Genomic DNA, 27753 nt, shown 5'->3' with positions numbered 1-27753 from the left:
TGTTCACATCTTGTTGCAAAAAGTGTCTTCAAAGGTGGAACACTTTAATTTACAGTGTAGAAATTGGTTTTTCAATAATTGCTCTTCACACACACACACACACACACACAGACACACCCACACACACACACAGACACACACACACACAGACACACATACACATACACACACACACACACACACACACAAACGCACACACACACACACACACACACACGCACACACACACACACACACACACACACACACTGACACGCACACACACGCACGCACGCACATTATCACCCTCGTCTCGTTTTCCATTTGATCTGAATACATTTAATTTGTGAAAACATGTCTAAATGTAAAAAATAAAATAAAAAAAAGGAATAAAATATGAAGTGCGGCTTTTTTCTTCCGTTTTTTTTTAAAGCCGTGAAGAGGATTACTGTTTTGCTGAAGCGTGCGTGTCTTTAGCGTTGAAGAACACAGCCTGTTCGAATATTTATACTGTAAGTTTGTGTCCAGGGTTAAATGATAAAGATTGGTCCTCTGTGTTGTGAACCTGAAGGACTTTCATTTTCCCAAGATTGCACAATCAAAGATTTTGTGTTAATTTTTATAACTCAACAGTTATTATCATAAAGTAGATATTTTAAGAGTATCGTAAACATGACTATTAAAACTCCGATCATTCAATCGCTCTAGAGACGTTTTGACGAGGTTCATTCAAATAATGCTTCAAATTTGCATACTTACTGCATTTAACACCAGAGGCAGTGTAGGCCGTAGATGTACACGTACACTTGTTGCTGGTGCCATCACACTCAGCTCCCGTTACGCACAAGTACTTGTGGCCGTCGCCACCGCAAGCCTTGTCCTGTTGGATGACTTGAGATAAAGCAAAAAGGCCAGAATGGAGATTAGAGCCGTTACTTATAACTGTGTCACAAGTGTACTCCTGCTCATAAGTATGAAACAATACTAGATGTTTGACATCTTGCTCAAATATATAATATGTTTTAGCTTCTCAATGTAAAAGCATCTTAAATTGGCTTAGCAAAATAAACATCTATTGTGAAAGAATTATTCTGAGCAAATCAATGAAAACCACAAAACAAGAATGAAGAGCTTGCAATCAGAACCGCAGTGATTGCTACAAAATAAACAGCGTGTCAGGTTGAATGAACCATCGGTCAATAAATGTCCTCAGACATTGTGCCACAAAGTGCTCGTCCCCCACCGCAAGTCCGGAGATACAGAGCATGCCATTTTGGAAAGTACGTTTCTTGTGTGAACGATAGTATGAACCACTACAGATCTGCCCAGGCATTTACATGTAAGAAGAGCATTTATCCACTCAAAACAAAACATAATATCCACGATCTGGCTTCTTTTCGTAAGATTTTTACAAAGGTGCTTTTCTTATAAAAAGCTACTCTGCACAGAAAGCAGCCAGGCTGTACTTTTTTTTAGCGACGTGTCTAAAGGTAATGAATGCTCTTATCCCACGTAAAAGTATGGCAAGATCCAACGCGACAGACAGGATGATTAACACGGGAAGGAATGTATGTTTAAACCTCTAGATATCTATATATATATACGACTAGTGTCTGTGTGTCTGTGTGTCTGTGTGTCTGTCTGTGCGCGATGCACGGCCAAAGTTCTCGATGGATCTGCTTCAAATTTGGTGGGCTTATTCAGAGAGACCCCGGACACAACCTCATCGATGAGATATTTCAACACGTGCTCTCAGCGCGCAGCGCTGAACCGATTTTGGTTCCACCTCAGCTATTTTGGTTCCACCTCAGCTACCCGGGCCCCCATACCGACACACCATAGCCGCTACACCACATCACAACGCCAAAGTTCTCGGTGGATCTTTTTCAAATTTGGACACCGTATTCAGCTACACCCCGGACACAATATCATCGATGAGATATTTCAACACGTGCTCTCAGCGCGCAGCGCTGAACTGATTTTGGTTTTTGTGTTCATTTCACCATTATAAGTAACTCTTCCTTATCTTCTCCAGTGTTTGGCGTTTATCTCCCTTCCTTCGTGTGGCTTTCCCGTTCAGTTGTAAGTTACTACTATTTTTAGAATGTCACTGCGCTGTCCACTGCGCTGTCCACAACGCTTCCCTTGCACCCGTAAGTTGTTCTTACTGTCAAAGTGAAAAGGTCGAATCAATTTATAGCCACGCGAAAAATACACTCTCACCTATCTCTATTTATACGGCTTCTCTGTGTGTGTGTGTGTTTGTGTGTGTGTGTGGGCAAAAACCTGTGTATTGTAGAGTTCTGTTTGTGATGTGGTCTAGCGGCTTTTGTCTGTCTGTATGTTCTGGCATGTGAGAAGCCACAGCAGATAATATAGGGCTAAGACATAAGCTCTAAAATTCTCAATCCCGTTTGACAGGACTTCGCCTTCAAAGGTGATTGTGGTGAACCGCAACGCTGTCTGTCTCTGTCTCGCGCCCTTCACCCCAAATTCCCGTTTCTGAGTTACTATTTTTAGAATGTCACTGCGCTGTCCAGAACGCTTCCCTTGCACCCGTAAGTTGTTGTTACTGTCAAAGTGAAAAGGTCGAATCAATTTATAGCCACGCGAAAAATACACTCACCTATCTCTATATATTTATAGATATAGATATACATATATATATATATATATATATACGGCTTCTCTGTGTGTGTGTTTGTGTGTGTGTGTGTGGGCAAAAACCTGTGGATTGTAGAGTTCTGTTTGTGATGGGGTCTAGCGGCTTTTGTCTGTCTGTATGTTCTGGCATTTGAGAAGCCACAACAGATAATATAGGGCTAAGAAATAAGCTCTAAAATTCTCAATCCCGTTTGACAGGACTTCGCCTGCAAAGGTGATTGTGATGAACCGCCACGCTGTCTGTCTCTGTCTCGCGATTCACCCCGGCGAAGCCGGGTATTCCTCTAGTACATATATATGTATCGTTCCCTACGCAAAACATTTTCTTCAATATAAGATGTCTGTCCGTCTTCCATGACCGCGTTTGTCTGTTTGTCTGTCAGTCAATGCGAGCACACAAACACGTAGTGGTCATTGGTTCTTCCGATTTCTTTTTGACTATCAGACTATCTATCGTTTCAGCTTGGCCCGAACGTTTTGCCTACAATGTGCAATGGAAATGAAATGCAAAGAAAGGGAAATCAACTTACGGCATTTCTTGGCGAATGCGTCACAAGTGAGTTCAAGAGAAGGATGAACACACATGTCCCCTGTTGCACACACTTCTCCCAATTCTTTGTCTGCACCTGATACCCCTGTCATAAAGAAAATTTAAGTTTATTCTCACATGCCTGTACGCAAAGCAAAATACACAAGGCAACGTTTTATCATTTGAGGAGAACTTGAATTAAATTCCCTAGTCCACACAACACAATATCATACATTCCAGCAACTCAAACTTCAAACTAAAGCTACAGGCATTTCAACCTGCAGATACGAAAACTACATAATGATTTCTCTCTTACAGGAGAATTCCCACTGCACTTAATTACCTTACTGGCGAGGGTGGAGGGAGAAAAGGGTTGGAGGTTAGGGCAGGGTTAATTTTTTAGGGGTATCATGACAAAAAGTTCCGTACGTTAGCAATGACTCTGTGGATTGCTTCAAAACTTGCAAAATAATTTACCAACATACGATGGATACTTCGAACGAAATTTTGGATCGATACAGACATTTATCAGATGTGACGCAATGTTTCGGAAAAAGTTGTTAAACTCGTCATAGCATTGTTCACTTATGTCAAAAAAATGCAAAACTTTGCATGTCTAAAAAAAAATGATTCATACAAATACTGCGGAAGTTTCATTTGCCTGTAACCACTAGCGTAAATTTGCTAGTCATGCAAACACATGAGAAAAATATGGAACGTTAACGCTGTTTTGCTCTGACTGCTGTTATCGCTGCGTGCCTCTCAAAACATGCTGCGGTCACGCTTGGCTGGGCATCGCTGTGGCACCAGAATCATCCCTTAAATATCAAGCGTGTTTACAAGCCTAGCAAATTTGTGTCAGTGCATATACGCGCAAAAAACTCTCGCAGTGTGTTTATCAATCATTTGTCGAAAGACATGCGAAGTCATGAATTTGTTGGACACAAGTGAACAATCATATGACGAGTTTAACAACTTTTTCCAAAACATTGCATTGCATCTTAACACATAACTGTAACGATCTAAAAATTTCCCTCGAAGTATTTACAGTATGTTAATGAATTATTCTGAAAGTTTGAAAGCAATCCACAGAGTCATTGCTAAAGTACAGCGCTTTTTATCATGATACCCCTAAAAAAATGACGCAAAAGGTCCCGTTTTTGACCGCTCTTGCGATCGACACCTGCATCAGTAGGAATAGCATAGCACACGAAATACGCAAGCTAGCTAAACAAATCAACCTGTTCAGGGTAAATAATTGATTTGACTTTCTTCTCGTATGTAAAAGTTGCAAAGTTATGCCTATTGTGGTTTTTTTTCGATTTTATAATTGGGCCCTTCCGTTTTTGTCAGGTCGGTTTTGAGGGTACCCTTATTTGAGCGGCGGCCACGTGATCCCTGTAAAAGATATCTTTAATAAAAAAAAGTGATCCTGATAGTCAAGTGAATGGCCTTAACTGGCATATCAAGTTTTAATGAAATTACACGGGAATTAATGCTTTAAATTGGGTGCAAAATCTGTTGCAATATTGTTTTGGCCAAGTTTATGATAGGTGTCAAAGTAGAGGGATGCTCTCATCTGAGGTAAAAAGCCTTCTGACGTATCTGTCTTGATCTACCAGAAGGCTCACTCAGGAAGGAAGGCACCTTTAATATTTCGCAAGAGTTAAAAGATGTTCTTTTGAGAAACATGACAAAACTACAGGAGCCTAGTCAGGTTCTCAAGTCATGAGTGTTACAAGAAGGTGTGTTAATGGGCTACATGTCAATACGTCCCAGTACCATTACGTCCCAGTACCATTACGTCCCAGTACCATTGCGTCCCAGTACCATTGCGTCCCAATACCATTGGGTCCCAGTACCATTGCGTCCCAGTGCCATTATGTCCCAATACAATTACGTGCCATTGCGTCCCCGTACCATTAGGTCCCAATACTAGTGAATTTAATTTCTGAGATGTTACTGTAGCAGTGTAGCGACACGTTTAGTAATAAAAGTGCGTTTTGTTATAAATTTATTACAAATTCGTGTTCGGATTACACAATTTTTATTACAAAACGCGTTCAACACGATTTGTAATAAAAATTGTTACAAAACGTGCCGGTACATAGCAGTATTTCACAAATAAAAATAAAATAAAAAGATGTGTACCGGTGATGTCGGACAAACATGTGGACGGACATTGACCCCAAAAAATGTATCCATAGGTTCCGGGTGCGTATCGCTAGCGCTACGTGTCATTTGTCCTACGTGTCATTTGTGCTACGTGCCGCTATCGCTACGTTGATTAGTGCTACAAATAATTTGTCGATAAGTCGCTATCATTCGTTTATTATCACTACGTGTCGACAGCACTACATCTTTTAGCGCTACGTGTCATTATCGCTACGTGTCAATACCACTACTTACTGATGACTCTCTCTTTCTCATTTTTACATTTAGTCAAATTTTGACTAAATGTTTTAACATGGGGGGGGGGGGGGGATCGAGACGACGGTGGTGGTGTTTGTGTGTATGTGTGTATGTATGTGTGTGTGTGAGTGTGTGTGTGTGTGTGTGTGTGTGGTTTTACAGACAAATTGGGACGATTGTCACTGGACAGCAGTCAAAATTAATGGGACGCTTGCTTTAAATGGGGACGTCCCCTTTTAACGGTCCGTGCGACCCCATTTGACTGGATTTCAGCAGATTGCGTGACCCCATTTGACTGCTGCCTGGCATCCCTGTGGACAAACGGACTTGATTTTCACACTGATTTTACACAGATTTTTGCTCAGCAGCTTGTGGTCTGCTCTGAACTATTTGTGGTATTTATTATGTGACTTCAAATGACTTTACAGTAACTTTTTTCATCAGAATTAAGTTTCTAGTGCTAAATATGACCCCGCGTAGGTGACTTCTTGTTACTATTTGTTTTTATAAATTTCATAAAACTACCAAGGTAGTGGAGAAGCTTGATATTTCTTGTCTATCTCTCTCGGACACACTAACACACACGTACAAAGTAGCCTACCATAGGTTGTGTTATTTCTGTTGAAGAAGGGGGGGGGGGGGGGGTGATGGGGGGGGGGGGGGTGAAGAGGGTAAATGGTGAACAGTGATATCACTGATAATGGTCTGAAAAGCAAAGCCTTCTAAAAATGAAATAAGCAACACAGACTCGGATATAAAATTATGTTGAAGACCATGATACTACCGAGAGTGGAGAAGCTTGACGTTTCTTGTTTTTGTGTGTTGTTGACCTCAGTTGCACAGAAGCTGCTTTTTTCCTTCTTTTTTTTAACAGGGGGGAGCATCCTTCTTCATGGTCTTGTTCTTGTATCAATCGGATTAAATGAACAACCAGATGAATAACCTTATAACGTGTTAAGAAGAAAAACTAGATAACAGACACAATCAAGAATAAGTCATACAATCAATTTACTTTTTTTTTTTTTTAAATTTCTAAACACAATCTCCTCTTTCATGCACAAATACCAACAATGCACTTTTTTTTTTTTTTTTTTTTTATTATTTTTTTTTACAGTTACAATTATTATCGCTTTATACGTGTCGCAAATCCTCTGAATTGAACATGCACACAATTTCTATTGGTTTACCGTATCTGATTTTACCCACCACACACTTTTGCTACACTGATAAGTAAGTTAATATAATTTACTAAATCGTTTAACAATCCAAATGCTGTTTAAACATCGATTTTTATATTTACATTATACTGCTCCATAAAAGAAATGTTCCACACAGTCAATCTTATCTGGACAGAATGAACATCTATGAATAACACTAATGCCCATTTTACACAACATAATATTAGTCGGATATATGTTATGCAGTATCTTCCAGTGCAATTCTCTCGGTCTTAATTCTTTAAACACATTCCTTACAATGTGCCAATGCCATTTTGTTAGTTCTATATTAAAGGTACTGAACTTGTCAAATCCAGGTGCACGGAGCCCCTGGGGCTTTTAGTCATACCTCAGGCAGCTATCCGTTAGAAGAACTACCAAGTTTCATTGACTTGCACCCAAAGAGTCAAGAACTGCGATTTTTTTACGAATTAATTTCGTACTCGGACCCGGCTGGTCTTGACCTATTTTTGGATCTAAATTTAGATCATGCACAAAAAGACACGTCACTAAGCAAACTATGTCAGACGTCATCATGAGTTTGTGTAAAACAAAATGGAGGCCGGAATCACTCAGTTGAATCGAACTCCGACCAAACACCACGTAATAACTAGGTTAATGTATGCACTCGCGTGAACAAGAAACGGTCGAGCTTCACAGATGTCGTCGTTGGGTAGTTTTGGGTTTGTTTTACTACCATAGGAGGATTTTTGAACTGTAAATATACTCAGCTGCAACAAAAACGCAAAACGAAGGCTGTGAGCTGCACTGTGTCTTTAAACGTATGCATCCAGAAATTCAGACAACTTGGGTTGTGTTTGGTTTTACTTATCCAATGTCATCTTTATGAACGTGCTGTAGATAACTCTTTATTATCAAAAAGCAGAACATTGTTTTCTTTGGATTGCATGAACATACGCCGGATATCTTTATTATAAACAAGGTACCAGCAGTCTGGACAACATTGTGTTCTATCATCAGTAAAGATATATACCCACTTTTACCTTAATCTACTCTAAGATAACAGCCACTTATTAACACATCAGCAACTACTGCGATCCCACATTTAATCCATTTCTTACAAAATAACACATTATTTCGGTACATAATCTTTTTTTATTATTCCAGACTGTTACTAACAGTGGGTTCTCTATTTCTGTATATACTATGAGTATTATTCTCTATCCAAACTTTTAGGGCGTCCTCCCTAAAAAGGGCTAAATGAACATGTTCTTTTTTGAATGACTTCCATAAAGACTAAGTTGACTAACACACACGAACAATTGCAAAATGGCCTGTCAGAGGTAATGTCATTTTTGCTGAAGATGTTGGTAGATAAGGGAGGGGAGGGGAGAAATGTTACTCCAGCAGTGGTGTAACACTCTAAGTTTGTTTGTTACTGTTTGGCCTAATCTTCTGATAATGTCTTTATGATCTGCTGAAATGTGAAGAGGCTACTTTTGTTTCTGACCGAAACAGTTGTTATGGCGTGATAGTCATCTGTGACAGTGTTGATACATTTCTTTGCTAATTTGTTAAAACCGGGAGGTGTCTTCTGTCCCGCGTCGTTTTGAATGTCATAAGTTTGACTTGAAGTAATTTACCAAATACAGCTTTTCTTAGACAAATTACGCCATTGATTGCACAACCATACATTTTCAGCTAGTGCTGGTTTTGATCTGAAAAGCATTTTATCCTCTGAATTGCTCCTCAAAATCAAGTTGGGTGATAAAATGTATCCCCGATTGTCATGAGTGCCATAGTTCTTGATTATTCACAGACAAAAATCGGCTGTTTTTGTCGGGTTTACGTTTCACTGAAGGAAACAGGCTTTTCATGTGTAAAACAAAACACTATGGTGAATTTCATGTAAACGGGAAAAAGCACTACACTTTAGTTTATGTAGTTACTGAACGTAGATTGAGCTTGCATGATGTTATTTGAACATCGCAACGACAGCGATGACGTTGGAATATGACGTCATGTCTTCAGTAATTAAACAATGGCGACTGCACGTGAGAGGGAACAATAAAGAGACCAAAAAGCAATGTAGGCCTACTCACGTTAAAATGACGAACACGGAACGAATAACAGCGACGTTTCGACCTAAGGGTCTTCTTCAGGCACAAAAACACAAAAGTACACACAAAAAAGAAGAAGAAAGACGATAGAACAGATAAAGAGGAGAATAACTGACAAAACAAGAAATTCCTCCGAGGTAGGAAAAACACCCCCGTCAAAGGGAAATAACCTTCTCAGTTGGTGGCAGTGACTGAGTGAGAATGGTTATTTCCCTTTGACCATTAAGATGTCCCTCTATAAGTCCTTGTATAATTTTAATCCACCAATAACTCCCTAACCGTGTGTTTGACTGGTCCCAATTTATGTAAGGACCGTCTCAGGAATGTATAGAACCTGTTCACCAAGTTTGGTGACGATCGGTCCGTTCATTCTTGAGATCTATATGCGAACACAAACAAACAAACAAACACATCGATGTCCCTCTATAAGTCCTTGTAGAATCTTAATCCACCAATAACTCCCTAACCGTGTGTTTGACTGGTCCCAATTTTGGTAAGGACCGTCTCAGGAATGTATAGAACCTGTTCACCAAGTTTGGTGACGATCGGTCCGTTCATTCTTGAGATCTATATGCGAACACAAACAAACAAACAAACACATCGATGTCCCTCTATAAGTCCTTGTAGAATCTTAATCCACCAATAACTCCCTAACCGTGTGTTTGACTGGTCCCAATTTTGGTAAGGACCGTCTCAGGAATGTATAGAACCTGTTCACCAAGTTTGGTGACGATCGGTCCGTTCATTCTTGAGATCTATATGCGAACACAAACAAACAAACACATGGACCGAATCCTATACACACCCCTTTTCCGGGGGTGTAACAACTGCACTGCACAAACCAACAAAATTATGACAAAGACAGAGAAGCAAGGGAAGCTACTCGAGGGGAAGCCAACAATAACACAGGCAAGAAAAAGTTAGAGTTGAGAAGCGGCAGTTTTGAGGTCTGTAGACCAAACAAAATGTGTGTGTGTGGGGGGGGGGGGGGGGGAGGGGGAAGAATGTTTCTGAAACTGTACACACTTATCAGGATACAACCACTTGCTAAGCATGCACAATTTCGATGATGATACATGTGTCTCCGTGGCGTTACCAACGTTCAAAGAGTTTTCACGGAAAACCATTACAACGTCTATTTTCAGGTTCTGTTTCTTTCTACATAAGGCTCGCACACAGAAGAGAGTATTTGTCATGTCAGCGTCCTCTGTAATTTGAAGAGATATTGCTTTGTGTTGTTTTAGATTTATTGCATATTAACTGTAGCTACCCAGGACAAAAATTCACAAAAACCCAGGATTTCTTATCATTTTCAACCTTGTGGGCTCTCTCTTTTACACGTTAGATCAACCTGACTGCGCGGCAGTTTTAAACGAAATAGGTATGCCCTGTTAGGTAAGACTCCAACGAAACTCAGTGGTGTAAAACACGTGAAAAGGTTGTTTAGTTTCATTCGCCTCTTTGACGCTTTAAAGAGAACCATGCTGTCAAAACCCCTCATTGTTTTGTGACGTCATACCGAAATCATACTCATATCATTTAAACCAATTTGTAAGCAGGAAAAAGGCAAATCTTCAAACACCCACATGTTTTTGGCCCAAACACTGCTGTTTAACATGATATCTGTAGAACTGAAGAAACATTCTCTTTTGTTTGGTGCTCAGTGTGGTAGGGATGTTTTGCCTTCGAATTGTGAATTGACCCTGCTACCGCTGAGTTCCACGACAAAACAATTTAGAGAGTTCATTTATATGTCTTTCACATGACACCATTTTTTCGAGTAAGTACCGATTGTCCGACCATTACACAGTGCTCATTCTCCACACCTTGCCTACGTTGTAACAATGACGTCACGTGTGACATTGCTGATGTTGTTGCGATGTTCAAATAACATTCTGCAAGCTCAATCTACATTCAGTAGCTATGTAAATTTAATTGTCCTGCTTTGTTGAAATTCACCAGAGTGTTTTGGTTTAACAAGCATGAAAAGCATGTTTCCTTCATGTGATAATGACGATAACAAATTCATTTTACAAGGAAAGAGGTTTAAAGCTACGCCTTTTTTTTAAAACCGGTCCTGTACAAACTTCTATCACGGATAAACAAATAGAATAAACAAACGAGCAAACAAACAACGACATAAATAGGCAAGACAAAATGCAAACAAACAACCAAAAAGAAAACCAAATCAGCAAGTAAGCAAACCTGCAAAATGTTGATAGAACCAATACTTTAAATTAAACAGAACATCATCGCGCCTGTTTACAAGTCTGCCCACCTCTGGCAAAACACAGTAAGTCAATTTTTGTCAAATATAAGATTTTTATGTCATCATTACGTGCGCATCAGGGCGCATTTTGTCAGTAAATTTAAAGTGTCAATGTCGGTTAGTTCCAAAGATAACATAAAGTAAGTCCATTTAAAAAGATTTAAGTTCTCAAAAAAACAACGGTAGAACACAGCAACTCAACGAAGATTTGACATCACAACGCGTATGCCGTTTCCCGTGTGCAACGAACGTCTCGAACTCGCGACGGCAGAACACAGTAACTGTGTGAGCCAATCAGAGTGACGATACCATAATTGAACCAATCAGAATGTTCGATTTACTTTGCATGCATCTGCAGATAATCATGGCGACCTTTCCGACAGCAGCTTGATTTCTTGAAAGAAAGGTAAGTCGAGTCAGGACTGTATCGTTTGTTATTCATAACTTTACAATAGTTCACGCATTCTCCGTGATCTTGACAAATGATGATGCTGTCAGAGAGAAAGGGTGAGAGAGAGGTCTGAATAACGCAATGGTTGTGAGTGTACCAGTTAATATTTGATCAAGACTTAAAAACAGTTCATGGCCCGGCCACAGTTTCCGGAAACCAGCTTTCTCAGACACTGACCAAACGCCGCGATCTCGGCGATTGCATCATTGACCGGAGGTCAGTGACTGTTAACATGGAAGAGCCGGCGGATCGGACAGTGAGGCCTGTCAGAGTGAGGGGGAGGGGAGGGTGGCTTTCAGCTGGGTCGTACACTGCGATAAGAAAAAGTCTTATTTTCATGTGCTGTCCTTGTCTGCGTTTGGAAGGTGGCTGCTTATTAGGGGGTATTTACTGTTGAAGACAAACTTGTGCTAAGCAAAATAATGTAGTCTTGCATGGCAGGTAAGCTACTCAAATATGTTCCGGACATTGATGGTATGCCTAATCTTTCAGTCTGTGTTTAAAGCCACATAACGTTTTTTTCTTGTGACGCAAACGTACAACCAACAAGCGATTATAACTAAATTCAACAATACCGACCCCTCATCCATCCAGCTCAAAGTCTGTTTCTTCCTATGTTCCCAAACATGCGCATATTTAAGTGAATAAAACATGTTCTTCTTTTTGTTCTACAGGAGCAAAGTTTACAAAAAACACTCAAGAAGGTGTACTGAGACATACCGGAAACACATCCGACACAGTCACCAAACCAGAATTCGAATTCTTACTGGAGTCTTCATCAAAACTCTGATCCAGGTCTTCTGTCATACAACTTAATGGACCTAAGATGCCTAGACTCTGACATTTCAGATGAGGCAGAACCGACTCCAACAACGAGAGCTGGATCTTCTAAGTAAAGGGCTGAAAGGACATTTAAAAACACCACATGCAGCCCTGAAAGTCCCACATATCAAATGAAATGTTATTAGCCAAAGGAAATATTTTACAAGCCAACGTATCAACGGTTCTAATCAAAATCAAGTTACTGACCACAACTTATACACAGAGTTATACATTTACTGTACTTTCATATCTGTTTTTGAGTCACTTGAGAAAAAGTGACTCTATGTAATCGGTCAGTGTTAGTCTGTCCGGCCGGCCGTCCGTCCGGCCGGCCGTCCGGCCGGCCGTCCGTAGACACCACCTTAACGTTGGACTTTTCTCGGAAACTATCAAAGCGATCGGGCTCATATTTTGTTTAGTCGTGACCTCCAATGACCTCTACACTTTAACGATGGTTTCGTTGACCTTTGACCTTTTTCAAGGTCACAGGTCAGCGTCAAAGGAAAAATTAGACATTTTATATCTTTGACAAAGTTCATCGGATGTGATTGAAACTTTGTAGGATTATTCTTTACATCAAAGTATTTACATCTGTAGCCTTTTACGAACGTTATCAGAAAAACAAGGGAGATAACTAGCCTTTTCTGTTCGGCAACACACAACTTAACGTTGGGCTTTTCTCGGAAACTATAAAAGTGACCGGGCTCAAATTTTATGTGAACGTGACTCATTGTGTTGTGAATAGCAATTTCTTCCTGTCCATCTGATGCCTCATATAATATTCAGAACTGCGAAAGTGACTCGATCGAGCGTTTGCTCTTCTTGTTTAACAAAGCCACACATCCACACTTCCCGGAAATAATGACCTAAAATATAAAATGTTTTGGGTGTGGGAAAAAGCAGTGTAAGCAGCGGACTGCAATAGCTTCTATATATATACTTGTATACGACTTGTGTCTGTCTGTCTGTCTGTCTGTGTGTGTGTGTGTGTGTGTGTGTGTGTGTGTGTGTGTGTGTGTGTGTGTGTGTGTGTCCGCGATGCACAGCCAAAGTTCTCGGTGGATCTTTTTCAAATTTGGAGACCGTATTCAGCTACACCCCGGACACAACCTCATCGATGAGATATTTCAACACGTGCTCGCAGCGCTGAACCTATTTTGGTTTTTCTCTGTTTTTCTCTGGATCCATTCCCAGTGACTCTTCCTTATCTTCTCCAGTGTTTTCAGCGTTTATCTCCCTTCCTTCGTGTGGCGTCAATCCATATTCCCGTTACTACGTTACTATTTTTAGAATGTCACGATTGCACCCGTAAGTTGTCCTTACTGTAAAAGTGAAAAGGTCGAATCAATTTATAGCCACGCGAAAAATACACTGTCATCTATCTCTATATATTTATAGAGATAGATATGGGTGCGTCTCAGAAACTGATCCTTTTGTGTGTGCCATAATCAAATTAGCCCACAATTGAAACATACTGAATTTTAAATCATGACATTGGTATGTTTGAGAAGTAAAATGAATAAAGAAATAGTACAAACAAAACTGAGTATTTTGCATGATTATTATGAAGGTTTTTTTGCGAAAGAAATGATTAAATGCGTGAAAAATGGAGGTCTGATCTGTGACATGAACCATCAACTAGTTTTGTACCTCACTACAAGAATCGTTTAGAATGTCCAAGGACTGCTATTTTTGTTATGTGTGTTTGGTTTAAGTGTACTTGACAGTTGAAATGTTATTTTGTCCACAGAATTGTTTTTTTAAACGAAATTAATCGCTTGAAAGTTTGCCATCACTGTCGTAACATATGTTTCCACACGCGTGCAACAGCAACAAGTCCTAAATTTGAACTTTAGAATTTGCATATTCATTTTCAACACGATCTTGACATGAAAGGGCATAAAAAATCGCTAAGTTAAATGTTATTTAAGTATTATTTTCTCAAAATTGCATCTGCAAACTAAGTTGAAAGTTGCGCAATATGACATGCTTCTTCAAAATTCCGTTACGATGGTGAACGGTTTTGCAAATAATGTTCAGAGTTTTGAAGAAAGATTAGAACTATTTTGCGCGTAGTGACTTAGAGGTGCAGGTGACTACGCATGCGCAGTTACAGAGAGAAATAGTTCAGCTTCCAGCAGCGAAGAAAGATTTCGAGAATGTTTCCGAAGTCTGTGATTTTGTTACGACAGTGATCAACACCCAAGGTTCTTAAGAAAAGGTGAGTTTTTGCTGCTATGATATTCTATGAAGTGAAAAATTAGGCTAAACATTTGTTAATAATAGTTTTTCTTTCGATTTCACGTAGTCAAAACTTGACTAAATGTTTTAACATAGAGGGGGAATCGAAACGAGGGTCGTGGTGTATGTGTGTGTGTGTGTCTGTTTGTCTGTGCGTGTGTGTGTGTAGAGCGATTCAGACTAAACTACTTGACCGATCTTTATGAAATTTGACATGAGAGTTCCTGGGTATGATATCCCCGGACGTTTTTTTCTTTTTTTCGACAAATACTTTTGATGACGTCATATCCGGCTTTTTGTAAAAGTTGAGGCGGCACTGTCACACCCTCATTTTTCAATTAAATTGATTGAAATTTGTGTAAAGCAATCTTCGACGAAGGCCGGACTTCGGTATTGCATTTCAGCTTGGTGGCTTAAAAATTAATTAATGACTTTGGCCATTAAAAATCTGAAAATTGTAATAATTTTTTTTTTTCATATAAAACGATCCACATTTACGTTCATCTTATTTTACATCATTTCCTGATTCCAAAAACATATAAATATGTTATATTTGGATTAAAAACAAGCTCTGAAAATTAAAAATATAAAAAATTATGATCAAAATTAAATTTCCGAAATCCATTTAAAGGAACGGTAAGTGTCAATGTTTTCTTTAATTGTAAAAGTTGTATGTTCAATGGAATGGTAAGTCTGAACAAAATAATTACTTTATTTTGTTTTTAGCCAGTGAATGTGGATGCATCAAAATCTTGATAGACATTAAACAAATTCATGTTAGTGAAACTAGTACACATATTGCATCAATCTTTAGTTGAAATCGCAGGTACTTGCATGTTTCAGGTGCAAGAGATTCGACCTGATGAACTGGTGGTAACGTTCCTTCGAAGGAAACCGGAGGGGAACTACTATTGCTTTCCAGGGATCGATGATATTTCCTTAGTCCCTACATCTGATGCAACCATGATTCGTGACCCCACCTTCAATGCCAGGGGGCATTATTTCTTTTAAAATAAATTAATTAACTGCAAGTGGCAACTGTTCTATATGTAACCAATGCCTTTGGTTTATTGTCTCAACAATTGAATGAACCACTTTTGAACATTTGCATTCTTCATGTCAAACCTTATAATACATGTCTGGTTGTTCGTTTCCGAGTTACGTGGGTGATGAACTTTTCATTAATGTTTCTCTTTTTTGGGGCCAAGTTTGCTTGATTTTGTCCAGCTTTTTTTCTTTCTGTTCCTGTTTTAGTGTTTGGCATTTTACCTAAGAAGAATCTGGTTGCAAAATCAGCTTCATTTAGTAAAGTTTGTGGGAAAAAGCATAACCGTTTCTTTGTTACAAAAGTGATGTTTCCATGTTACATCGGTGACCATTTTGCATTCTTTTGGGATAACTTTCTAACATTTTGTCTTAGAGCAACAAATCTTTGTATATATGCTATTGTGAAGGTTAAATGTCAATAAGACTGAATGAATGCCATGTATCAACATGTTCTGATCAGGATATCATTAATTAATTTTCATTTTTGTATTGAAATTTTGACGAATGCATGGAACTTTGAAAAAAACATTATTTTGTTGTTTGCATGTAGTCATTTCATATTGAACTCTATAATAGCTTGTGATTCAACAATAATAACTGAATAAAAGTCGTTTTCAGCCTTATAAATGCAGTTTTTTTTGTCTTTTATTTTTTCCATGTTACACGGGTGATTTTGCACACATGGTCCAAATAATGCTCAATATATGGCAAACTAAAGGCAATGTTATATTTTTTCTTGTTTAAACTGAAAAGGTACACCCTGAGAAGTGTGTAAATAGTATTATCAAAGTTTTCTGGGAAGATTTTACTTTTGGTGATAATGTCACAAACAGAGGACGAGATTCTGAGACGCACCCATATATATATATATATACGGCTTCTCTGTGTGTGTGTGTGTGTGTGTGTGTTTGTGTGTGTGTGTGGGCAACACCTGTGGATTGTAGAGTTCTGTTTGTGATGTGGTCTAGCGGCTTTGGTATGTCTGTATGTTCAGGCCTTCCTTCGAGAAGCCATAACAGTTATTCACAATCCCGTTTGAGTGGACTTCGCCTTCAAAGGTGATTGTGGTGTTTTGGCACTCGGTTACATTTGGCGTCGTCGACAGCGATGGGACTCGACATGAAATGTTCAGGCCACTGAATCATTTTCGTGCTGTTCCCATTCCACCTGGGACGGACCTAAGTTCATTCAAAGGGGGTCGAGTGTGACAGGGAGACTACCGTCGCCCTTCACAGCAGACTCTGCAGAGTTGTTCGCCTTAGAAGTTGTGGGCTTTCCTTGCACGTACCCGTAAGTTGTCCTCACTGTAAAAGTGCAAAGGTCGAATCTATTTATCAAACAATCCACTGTCATCTATCTCTATATATTTATATATATATAGATAGATATATACGGCTTCTGTGTATGTGTGTGTGTGTGTGTGTGTGTGGAGGCAACACCTGGGGATTGTAGAGTTCTGTTTGTGATGGGGTCTGGCGACTTTTGTCTGTCTGTATGTTCTGGCATTTGAGAAGCCATAACAGATAATATAGGGCTTAGAAATAAGCTCTAAAATTCTCAATCCCGTTTGACAGGACTTCGCCTTCAAAGGTGATTGTGGTGAACCGCCACGCTGTCTGTCTCTGTCTCGCGATTCACCCCGGCGAAGCCGGGTATTCCTCTAGTCATTAATAAATGAAGCACAATGATGCAAGTTGCTTACTAGCAAAATATTAGTGTACCCACTTCATATCTATCTATATATATATATATACGACTTGTGTGTGTGTGTGTGTGTGTGTGTGTGTGTGTGTGTGTGTGTGTGTGTAGGTGGTTTTACCGACAAATGGGGACGATTGTCACTGGAGAGCAGTCAAATGGGGACGCTTCCGACAAACGGGGACGTCCCCATTTGTCGGCCCGTGCGACCCCATTTGACTGGATTTGAGCAGATTGAGCGACCCCATTTGACTGCTTCCTAGCATCCCTGTGGACAAACGGACTGGATTTTCACACAGATTCATACACATATTTTAGCTCTGCACTTTTTGGTCTGCTCAACTAAACCATGTGATTTTTATCATGTGACTTCAAATGACTTTACAGTAACTGCTTTCATCAGAATTCAGTTTCTATTCAAATGCAGTCAAACTAAAACATTTATTTGAATTAAAAAGAAACCAAAAGTTATTGCATTTAATATATTTTATTCAGAATATTTTGAAAGAGTTCTGATTATTTGATCACGGTTTTTTTTGTATTAAAACAAAAACAAACACAGAAACATATACATTCCTGTAAAAAAAAAATGATTACAATTATTTTGTTATGAGATTTATTTTAGGTTAATTCGAAGTGTTGTGTCTTTGTCATTTGTTGGTTTGTGCAGTGCAGTTGTTTTGTCAGTTATTCTTCTCTTCATTTGTTCTATCGTCTTTCTTCTTCTTTTTTGTGTGTGTATTTTTGTGTTTTTGTGCCTGAAGAAGACCCTTAGGTCGAAACGTCGCTGTTATTCGTTCCGTGTTCGTCATTTTAACGTGAGTACATTGCTTTTTGGTCTCTTTATTGTTCCCTCTCACGTCCAGTCGCCATTGTTTAATACATGTTTTAATGTGTTTTGTATAATCCGGAAGCAGGAGTTTAAGGCTGGAGCACACTTTGGAAAGTACGTTGGAGTAGCCTCCCTTCTACGTTGGAGTAGCCTCCCTTCCCGGATTTAGAACGCGTTTCGTGTCGTAACAGATTATCCACTTACTAGCCATATCCGTATGCAAAATAATGAAATAAACATTAGGAAATGGCAGACGTTTACAAATATCGACATTCTCTATCAGTGCAATAAAAAACAATCGTTAGAACTTGCATTTACGACATGTCGTGCGTGAGAACGTGTCAGTAAACAAGCACTTTTTGCCTTGCTGAAGAACCCCACGAGTCAAGCTAAAACAGACGACAAGTAATGGAAAGCAGTCTGCGGATAAACATAACAAACTACTGATGAAAAAGTGTGTTCATCCCTGCTCTGGATAAAAGACATCGGACTGATGACAACGTGGCAGCGTTCACGCGAAAAGATTTTTTTTCAGATTATCGCTTCTACATTTTATTGCACGTACTTGGGGCAGATCTGAATTTCTGAAAGATGACAAATCGGTCTTGTGAGTTGAGAACCACATGTTCTTTGCCGACAGAAATCACGATGGGACAAGATGTAGATTGTGTTGAAGAGATGTTTGCAGATTATCGCATCTACATTTTATTGCTCAGATCAATGCACGTAGTTGGGGTCAGATCTGAATTTCGCAATGGAAGACGACAAATCCGTCTTGTGAGTTAAGAACCACACGTTCTTTGGCGGCAGAAATCACTATGGGACAAGATGAGGATTGTGTTGAGGGGCTAATACTGACTGACTTTAGATGAAGAGTTCCTAGACTGCCTGGTTTTTGTAGAGAGGCATCATGATGATATCCTGGGTTATTTTTACGTTCTTGGTGACAACGCGCCAGAATCGCACGAAGATCGAACTCTCGAAGAAAACAAGTTTATCGCTGAACATCGGAAATGTGAAATGCTCTTCCTGTCTGACCAGTCTCCCCGTTAAATCCACAGGCTACATTATTTATCAGGTAACTTACCAAACCGGAGTGTGTGTGTGTGTGTGTGTGTGTGTGTGTGTGTGTGTGTGTACACCGGATTACCACCATCAACGCACCCTTTTGGACTTTTCTACTATGCCTGCTGTGACATTCACGAGGATTATTGTGATTCTTGGACAATCGTGTGCCTATGCTGGACTTGCAGGAAGACAAACGGTGCCGGAACGGTATACGTGCTGCCAAGTGTGCACGTCCAGAGCGCAGTGTGAACCGAGAGTGAGTGTGTCATTGTGTGGAAGTTTTGCTTGATTGATTTATTCATGATTTAATTTGCTTTTTGGTTCAATAGTAAAATCTGTGTACGTTATACTTTGTATTTTGTGGTGTGATTCGCCCGAGTGCGAGACCCCCATCCCCGAACGCCTCTGTGGGTGGAATTGTATATATATACTTGTGTAACGTGAGTGTGTAGATGAGAATGTGAAAGTTGCTTTGGACCCAGATACACACAGCAGACACCAACGCAACAGCTAAGTTTCAGCCTGACAAAGAAATTCGAGTGACACAGCTAATGGCTGTACTTGTTATTTCTCTATTAAAACAAATGTTTCAAGATCTTTAGGCCAAAACAAATAAATTGTCTGTTTCTATTAACATGGCTAAAAAAAATAGGGTAGGTAGGTAGGTGTTTTTGTTGTTGTTGTTGCCAGGATAGAATTCTTGAAAATAAATGACACAAAGAGACAAGACTCGCTATAGATAGATTTATAAAAAGTTTAAAAAAATGTGACAAAGGATATAAAATGATTGTTTTACCTGGTCTGGAATCTTCAGTAGTAATTGCATAAAAAAAAGTCTGATAATTATATCAATTATCATGTTAACTTTTTCTTAAAATGGGTGCGTTAAATCCTAGTCTGGTTTTTTTTAATGGACTAAGCAATCCTTGGACTGACAGAAAAGATGTATTTTAAAAATGTCCAGTTGCTTTTACTTATTTTTCTAATTGGAAGAGAATACAAATTATGCACTCTTTTCTGTTCAAATGGGTAGAGGGCGGGGGTAGTAAAAGGATCACAGTTCAAGATTTTGCGCGACAAGAGGTGTGTTTCTTTTATAAAGAGCAAAAACTCAACTTGGTATCTAACACTATTTCTGAACACTGTAACCACTTTAGCACTTTTTTTTTTTTTTCTGTCTTCCAAACTTCTAATTCAGCTTCAAAAATGATTAAAAAAAAAAGGGTTTTTTTTCTTCTGAAATCTACAGTTAAATCACTATTTTGGATATTCTATTTTGCTTCCCTATTTATCTTCTTAAGTTTTTGATCATCTGATTACCTTGCTTTTCTATTTGGAAGATAATATGCACTCTTTTCTGAAAAATGGGTAGGGGGTGGGGGTAGTAAAAGCATCACAGTATACAATTTTGTGCGACAAGAGGTGTGTTTCTTTTAACTTTGATGAAGAGGGATAACTCAACTTGGTATCTAACACTAGTTCTGAACACTGTAACCACTTTAGCACTTTTAATTTATTTGTTCTGTCTTCCAAGCTTTAAATTCAGCTTATAAAATGAGTAAAACAGTGTGTGTTTTCTGAATTCACCAGTTAAATCACTCTGTTGGATGTTGTTTTTTGCTTCCCTCTTTCTGTTCTGAAGTTTTTGATCATCTGACTACCTTGCTTTTCTATTTGGAAGATAATATGCACTCTTTTCTGAAAAATGGGTAGGGGGTGGGGGTAGTAAAAGCATCACAGTTCAAGATTTTGTGCGACAAGAGGTGTGTTTCTTTCAACTGTGATGAAGAGGAATAACTCAACTTGGTATCTAACACTATTTCTGAACACTGTAACTACTGAAGCACTTTTAATTTTTTTTTCTGTCTTCCAAGCTTTAAATTCAGCGTATAAAATGAGTAAAAAATTGTTTTTTTTTCTGAATTCACCAGTTAAATCACTCTGTTGGATGTTATTTTTTGCTTCCCTATTTCTGTTCTGAAGTTTTTGATCATCTGACTACCTTGCTTTTCTATTTGGAAGATAATATGCACTCTTTTCTGAAAAATGGGTAGGGGGTGGGGGTAGTAAAAGCATCACAGTTCAAGATTTTGCGCGACAAGAGGTGTGTTTCTTTTAACTGTGATGAAGAGGGATAACTCAACTTGGTACCAAACACTATTTCTGAACACTGTAACCACTTTAGCACTTTCATTTTTTTTCTCTCTGTCTTCCAAGCTTTAAAATTTAGCTAATAAAATGAGTAAAAAAGTGGGTTTTTTTCAGAATTCACCAGTTAAATCACTATGTTGGATGTTCTATTTTGCTTCCCTATTTCTGTTCTGAAGTTTTTGATCATCTGACTACCCTGCTTTTCTATTTGGTAGATAATATGCACTCTTTTCTGAAAAAATGGGTAGGGGGTGGGGGAAATAAAAGTATCACAGTTCAAGATTTTGGCCGACAAGAGGTGTATTTCTTTTAACAGTGGTAAAGAGGGATAACTCAACTTGGTATCTAACACTATTTCTGAACACTGTAATCACTTTAACACTTTTAATTTATGTTTGTTTGTGTTCCAAGTTTTAAATTAAGCTTCAAAAATGGGTAAAAAAATAGTTTTCTCATAATTCACAAGTTAAATCATTATGTTGGATGTTCTATTTTGCTTCCCTCTTTCTCTTCTTAAGTTTTTGATCATCTGACTCCCCTGCTTTTCTATTTGGAAGATAATATGCACTCTTTTCTGACAAATGGTAAGGGGGTGGGGGTAGTAAAAGCAACACAGTTCAAAATTTTGCGCGTTAAGAGGTGGGTTTTTTTTTTAAATTGGTAAAGAGGGATAACTCAACTTGGTATCTAACACTATTTCTGAACACTGTAATCACTTTAACACTTTTAATTTATGTTTGTCTGTGTTCCAAGTTTCAAATTAAGCTTCAAAAATGGGTTAAAAAAATGGTTTTTTAATAATTCACAAGTTAAATCATTATGTTGGATGCTCTATTTTGCTTCCCTCTTTCTCTTCTTTAAGTTTTTGATCATCTGACTACCCTGCTTTTCTATTTGAAAGATAATATGCACTCTTTTCTGAAAAATGGGTAGGGGGTGGGGGTAGTAAAAGCATCACAGTTCAAGATTTTGCGCGACAAGAGGTGTGTTTCTTTTAACTGTGATGAAGAGGGATAACTCAACTTGGTATCTAACACTATTTCTGAACACTGTAATCACTTTAACACTTTTAATTTATGTTTGTCTGTGTTCCAAGTTTCCAATTAAGCTTCAAAAATGGGTTAAAAAAATGTTTTTTTTAATAATTCACAAGTTAAATCATTATGTTGGATGCTCTATTTTGCTTCCCTCTTTCTCTTCTTTAAGTTTTTGATCATCTGACTACCCTGCTTTTCTATTTGAAAGATAATATGCACTCTTTTCTGAAAAATGGGTAGGGGGTGGGGGTAGTAAAAGCATCACAGTTCAAGATTTTGCGCGACAAGAGGTGTGTTTCTTTTAACTGTGATGAAGAGGGATAACTCAACTTGGTACCAAACACTATTTCTGAACACTGTAACCACTTTGGCACTTTAATTTTTTTTCTCTCTGTCTTCCAAGCTTTAAAATTCAGCTAATAAAATGAGTAAAAAAGTGGGTTTTTTCAGAATTCACCAGTTAAATCACTATGTTGGATGTTCTATTTTGCTTCCCTATTTCTGTTCTTCAGTTTTTGATCATCTGACTACCCTGCTTTTCTATTTGGTAGATAATATGCACTCTTTTCTGAAAAAATGGGTAGGGGGTGGGGGAAGTAAAAGTATCACAGTTCAAGATTTTGGCCGACAAGAGGTGTATTTCTTTTAACAGTGGTAAAGAGGGATAACTCAACTTGGTATCTAACACTATTTCTGAACACTGTAATCACTTTAACACTTTTGATTTATGTTTGTCTGTGTTCCAAGTTTCAAATTAAGCTTCAAAAATGGGTAAAAAAAATGGTTTTTTAATAATTCACAAGTTAAATCATTATGTTGGATGTTCTATTTTGCTTCCCTCTTTCTCTTCTTTAAGTTTTTGATCATCTGACTACCCTGCTTTTCTATTTGAAAGATAATATGCACTCTTTTCTGAAAAATGGGTAGGGGGTGGGGGTAGTAAAAGCATCACAGTTCAAGATTTTGCGCGACAAGAGGTGTGGTTTTTTTAACTGTGATGAAGAGGGATAACTCAACTTGGTATCAAACACTATTTCTGAACACTGTAACCACTTTAGCACTTTTAATTTTTTTTTTCTGTCTTCAGTTCCAAGCTTTAAATTAAGCTAATAAAATGAGTAAAAAAGTGGGGTTTTTTTAGAATTCACCAGTTAAATCACTATGTTGGATGTTCTATTTTGCTTCCCTATTTCTGTTCTTCAGTTTTTGATCATCTGACTACCCTGCTTTTCTATTTGGTAGATAATAATTATGCACTCTTTTCTGAAAAAATGGGTAGGGGGTGGGGGAAGTAAAAGTATCACAATTCAAGATTTTGCGCGACAAGAGGTGTATTTCTTTTAACAGTGGTAAAGAGGGATAACTCAACTTGGTATCTAACACTATTTCTGAACACTGTAATCACTTTAACACTTTTAATATATGTTTGTCTGTGTTCCAAGTTTCAAATTAAGCTTCACAAATGGGTAAAAAAAATAGTTTTCTCATAATTCACAAGTTAAATCATTATGTTGGATGTTCTATTTTGCTTCCCTCTTTCTCTTCTTAAGTTTTTGATCATCTGACTACCCTGCTTTTCTATTTGGAAGATAATATGCACTCTTTTCTGACAAATGGGAAGGGGGTGGGGGTAGTAAAAGCATCACAGTTCAAAATTTTGCGCGTTAAGAGGTGTATTTTTTTTAAAATTGGTAAAGAGGGATAACTCAACTTGGTATCTAACACTATTTCTGAACACTGTAATCACTTTAACACTTTTAATCAATGTTTGTTGGTGTTCCATGCTTCAAATTGAGCTTCAAAATGGATACAAAAGGATTTTTTTCCGAATTCACAAGTAAAATCACTACGTTTAATGTTCTATTTTGCTTCCCTATTTCTCTTCTTCAGTTTGTGATCATCTGATTGTTATTTTGTTTACATTTTCACAATACAATATTGCAACTTATTCAGTAGTGTTTGCGTGAAAAAATCTGATACCTATGCTTAAACTTCAGTCGTTATCTTAAAATTTTGCGCGTTAAGCCCTTTATATTTTGTATTTTCCTGATAAAGCAAACATTGAACTAACAGAAAAAGTAACTTTTAAAACTACCTAATCACTTTGAAATTGGGCCTCCAAAGTGTTCTCCAGCCTTAAAGCCTATGTATATATTAAGGGAAAAGTCTGGGTTGTGGCACTCGATCACTAGGTGGGGCACTGCCCTTCGCTCCCTGTTACCCGAGTTCCAATCCTCGTGGTAAGGCGTCCGCCCCGTGATCGGGAGGTCGTGGGTTCGAACCCCGGCCGGGTCATACCTAAGACTTTAAAATTGGCAATCTAGTGGCTGCTCCGCCTGGCGTCTGGCATTATGGGGTTAGTGCTAGGACTGGTTGGTCAGGTGTCAGAATAATGTGACTGGGTGAGACATGAAGCCTGTGCTGCGACTTCTGTCTTGTGTGTGGCGCACGTTATATGTCAAAAGCAGCACCGCCCTGATATGGCCCTTCGTGGTCGGCTGGGCGTTAAGCAAACAAACAAACAAACCCGAGTGCCAACAACAATAGGATGAGCATCAGAAGCGAAGATAAAGAGGGAATTTTTTTCTCTGCGCGCGCGCCAGCAAGCAGGATGTCTCAGAACTGAAGCGGTAATAGTATGATCTAATTACAGGCGATGGGTTTATGGGTCACGTGATTATATATATGAAGTCTTCTATCGCGCGCGTATCTCCAGACTCGGACTCAAGGCGCAGGAATCTATTTATGCCGTGTGAGATGGAATTTTTTACACAATACATCATGCATTCACATCGACCAGCAGATCGCAGCCATTTCGGCGCATATCCTACTTTTCACGGCCTATTATTCCAAGTCACACGGGTATTTTGGTGGACATTGTTTTATCTATGCCTATACAATTTTGCCAGGAAAGACCCTTTTGTCAATCGTGGGATCTTTAACGTGCACACCCCAATGTAGTGTACACGAAGGGACCTCGGTTTTTCGTCTCATCCGAAAGACTAGCACTTGAACCCACCACCTAGGTTAGGAAAGGGGGGCGAAAATTGCTAACGCCCTGACCCAGGGTCGAACTCGCAACCTCTCGCTTCCGAGCGCAAGTGCGTTACCACTCGGCCACCCAGTCCACGTGATGTGGGGGCGGAGCCAAACATTGGTTGATACTTACTGTGTTGACATTAGTTCATTGGCCCCGCCCCAACATCATATGACTTACTAATCCATGGGCTATCATTGGTTCATGTTTTTGGCGCTAAACTATCTGACAGGTAAAGAACTATTTTGATGTGACACGTTATTACTTGGTGCAAATACGCGCAGTGTTTAAAACCACTTGGCGGACAGAACTGTGCATTCTCACAATTCGACACTTACTACATCCATAATAACCACACCGTTGATCAATCGCTGAGAAATGGCACAAATGACAGTTGGGGAAAACATTCAGAAGTTGGAATGATCTTACTGAACGGCTGGCAGACTTTTCCAGAAAGAACGATTTGGTGTACGTGGTCAAATACAGTCGTGCTGTTCAACTTGCGAACAAGAATTCAAAACAGCCCTTTCCAGACGAACTGAAGTATGCATACGCAAAACTTGTGTGCAAGTACTCAGGAAAAGGACGACTCACAGGCCGAGGTGCGAAGAGGAGCAATGGGTAAGCGGATTAATATTTAGTTGCTATACTTCTTATGCGTTCTTGTCACAGATAGTAACTCGTATGAATGTTTAATTTTAATATTATTATTTTTTTTTTTTTAGGTTTACAATGTTTCAACATTCATTCCAGTATCGACTGACATTTTAACGAGTGCGGAAAGTCTGTCTGTCTGTCTGTCTGTCTGTCTGTCTGTCTGTCTGTCTGTCTCTGTCTCTCTCTCTCTCTCTCTCTCTCTCTCTCTCTCTCTCTCTCTCTCTCTCTCTCTCTCTGCGCGCACTTCTTCTTCTTCTTCTTTGTCGGACAGATTTTTCACACAAATGACCAGGAAACCAGATTACGTAAGCCGTGTCAGCTGTACCCTTTGTAAAAGTCAGCGTAGCTCGAGAACGGCATTGAAATATTTTCGGTGTTCTTTACCTTGCCAATAAGAGTATACGTCACACACTCGAGTCAAGGACGTCGTAAAATGGCCCTCGGTCAAGTTTTCACCGAGAACCATTTTATGATGTCCTTAACAATTATGTGTTAGTCGGCTTAGAATATGCGCGCAGGTTTCAAAGTTTTGATCCATTCGATTATCTCAACAGACATCCTTTGATTGTAAAGTTGAATGCGGGCACATGATGGTTGAAAATACTTAACTTGAAAGTTTCCCGCTGTGGTAGATTTTTATGGTGGTTGTCACACAGGCAGCGACGGCTTTACTGGTCGGACCCAGTTGTGCGTTACCTCGCTTTTGCCTTTAATGACTGACTGACTGGCTGACTTTGGGGATTAACGTCCTCTGAGGTAACTAGGATCTATTTGGGAACATTTACCGTGATACTGTAAGAGGAGCAAGAAAAGAAAAGAAAAATGATGATGATGATGACGATGATGATGATGATGATGATGATGATGATGATGATGATGATGATGATGATAGAAAGCATAGAGAGAAAGAAAGAGAATAGTGAGAGAGAGGGGAGAGAGAGAAAAAGAGAGAGGGGGAGAGAGAGGGAGAGGGGGAGAGAGAGGGAGAGAGGGAGAGAGAGAGAGGGGGAGAGAGAGAGAGAGAGAGAGAGAGAGAGAGAGAGAGAGAGATATTTAGAACCGACTCCAGACGATGGGAAATGCTGTAAAGATACATTTGACGTAAAGCGAGTGACGCAATTTCACTAGATTTTTTCGAACTTTGATCATTTAGATTCCAAGTGAGCGGGTCGGCATTGCACACTCAGAGGATGGGCGGTGCTTTGCTATTCCGTGAAGCACCCACCGACAAAACTAGCTTTTCTGTACTTTTTTTTTTAGATAAAGAGAGTATTATCTCGCAGCATTTGAAGTGTCATTCTTTAGAATAAATCACGTTGGTATTGTTGATTTAAATTTGTACTTTGTCTTGTCAATGTTTTGCTTGATAAACAAAAAGGGTCCCTGCTTGAACGTTATAACATTTAGAGGGTCACCTAGAATCCGTCCTGATTGGTCAAAAAGCCATATGAGGCACTGAACTGGTACTAAAATAAAATAATGTGCTGACAAATTTAAGCTTCTTTTTTAATACAGTAACAGGATAGATTTCTCCCCCGAAAACTACAGAAAATTGGCCATT

At 39.0% G+C, this 27753-nt stretch overlaps 1 protein-coding gene across 1 annotated transcript in view; it reads right to left on the bottom strand.

The window, feature by feature from the left end:
• The window catches only part of LOC138964550 (cell death abnormality protein 1-like), a 176660-nt gene that overhangs the window by 16327 nt on the left and 132580 nt on the right, over positions 1-27753 (bottom strand). Inside the window, exons 2-3 of the mRNA XM_070336531.1 lie at positions 3174-3278; positions 739-870 (exon numbers count right to left, since the gene is read on the bottom strand). Of these exons, the coding sequence (XP_070192632.1) occupies positions 739-870; positions 3174-3278 (237 nt within the window). The remainder of the gene's footprint in view (positions 1-738; positions 871-3173; positions 3279-27753) is intronic.

Source organism: Littorina saxatilis, linkage group LG4, assembly GCF_037325665.1.
Source record: "Littorina saxatilis isolate snail1 linkage group LG4, US_GU_Lsax_2.0, whole genome shotgun sequence".
Taxonomy (NCBI): Eukaryota; Metazoa; Mollusca; class Gastropoda; order Littorinimorpha; family Littorinidae; genus Littorina; species Littorina saxatilis.
The sequence above is the reverse complement of the archived record's forward strand: the minus strand, read 5'-3'. Positions and strand labels throughout refer to the sequence as shown.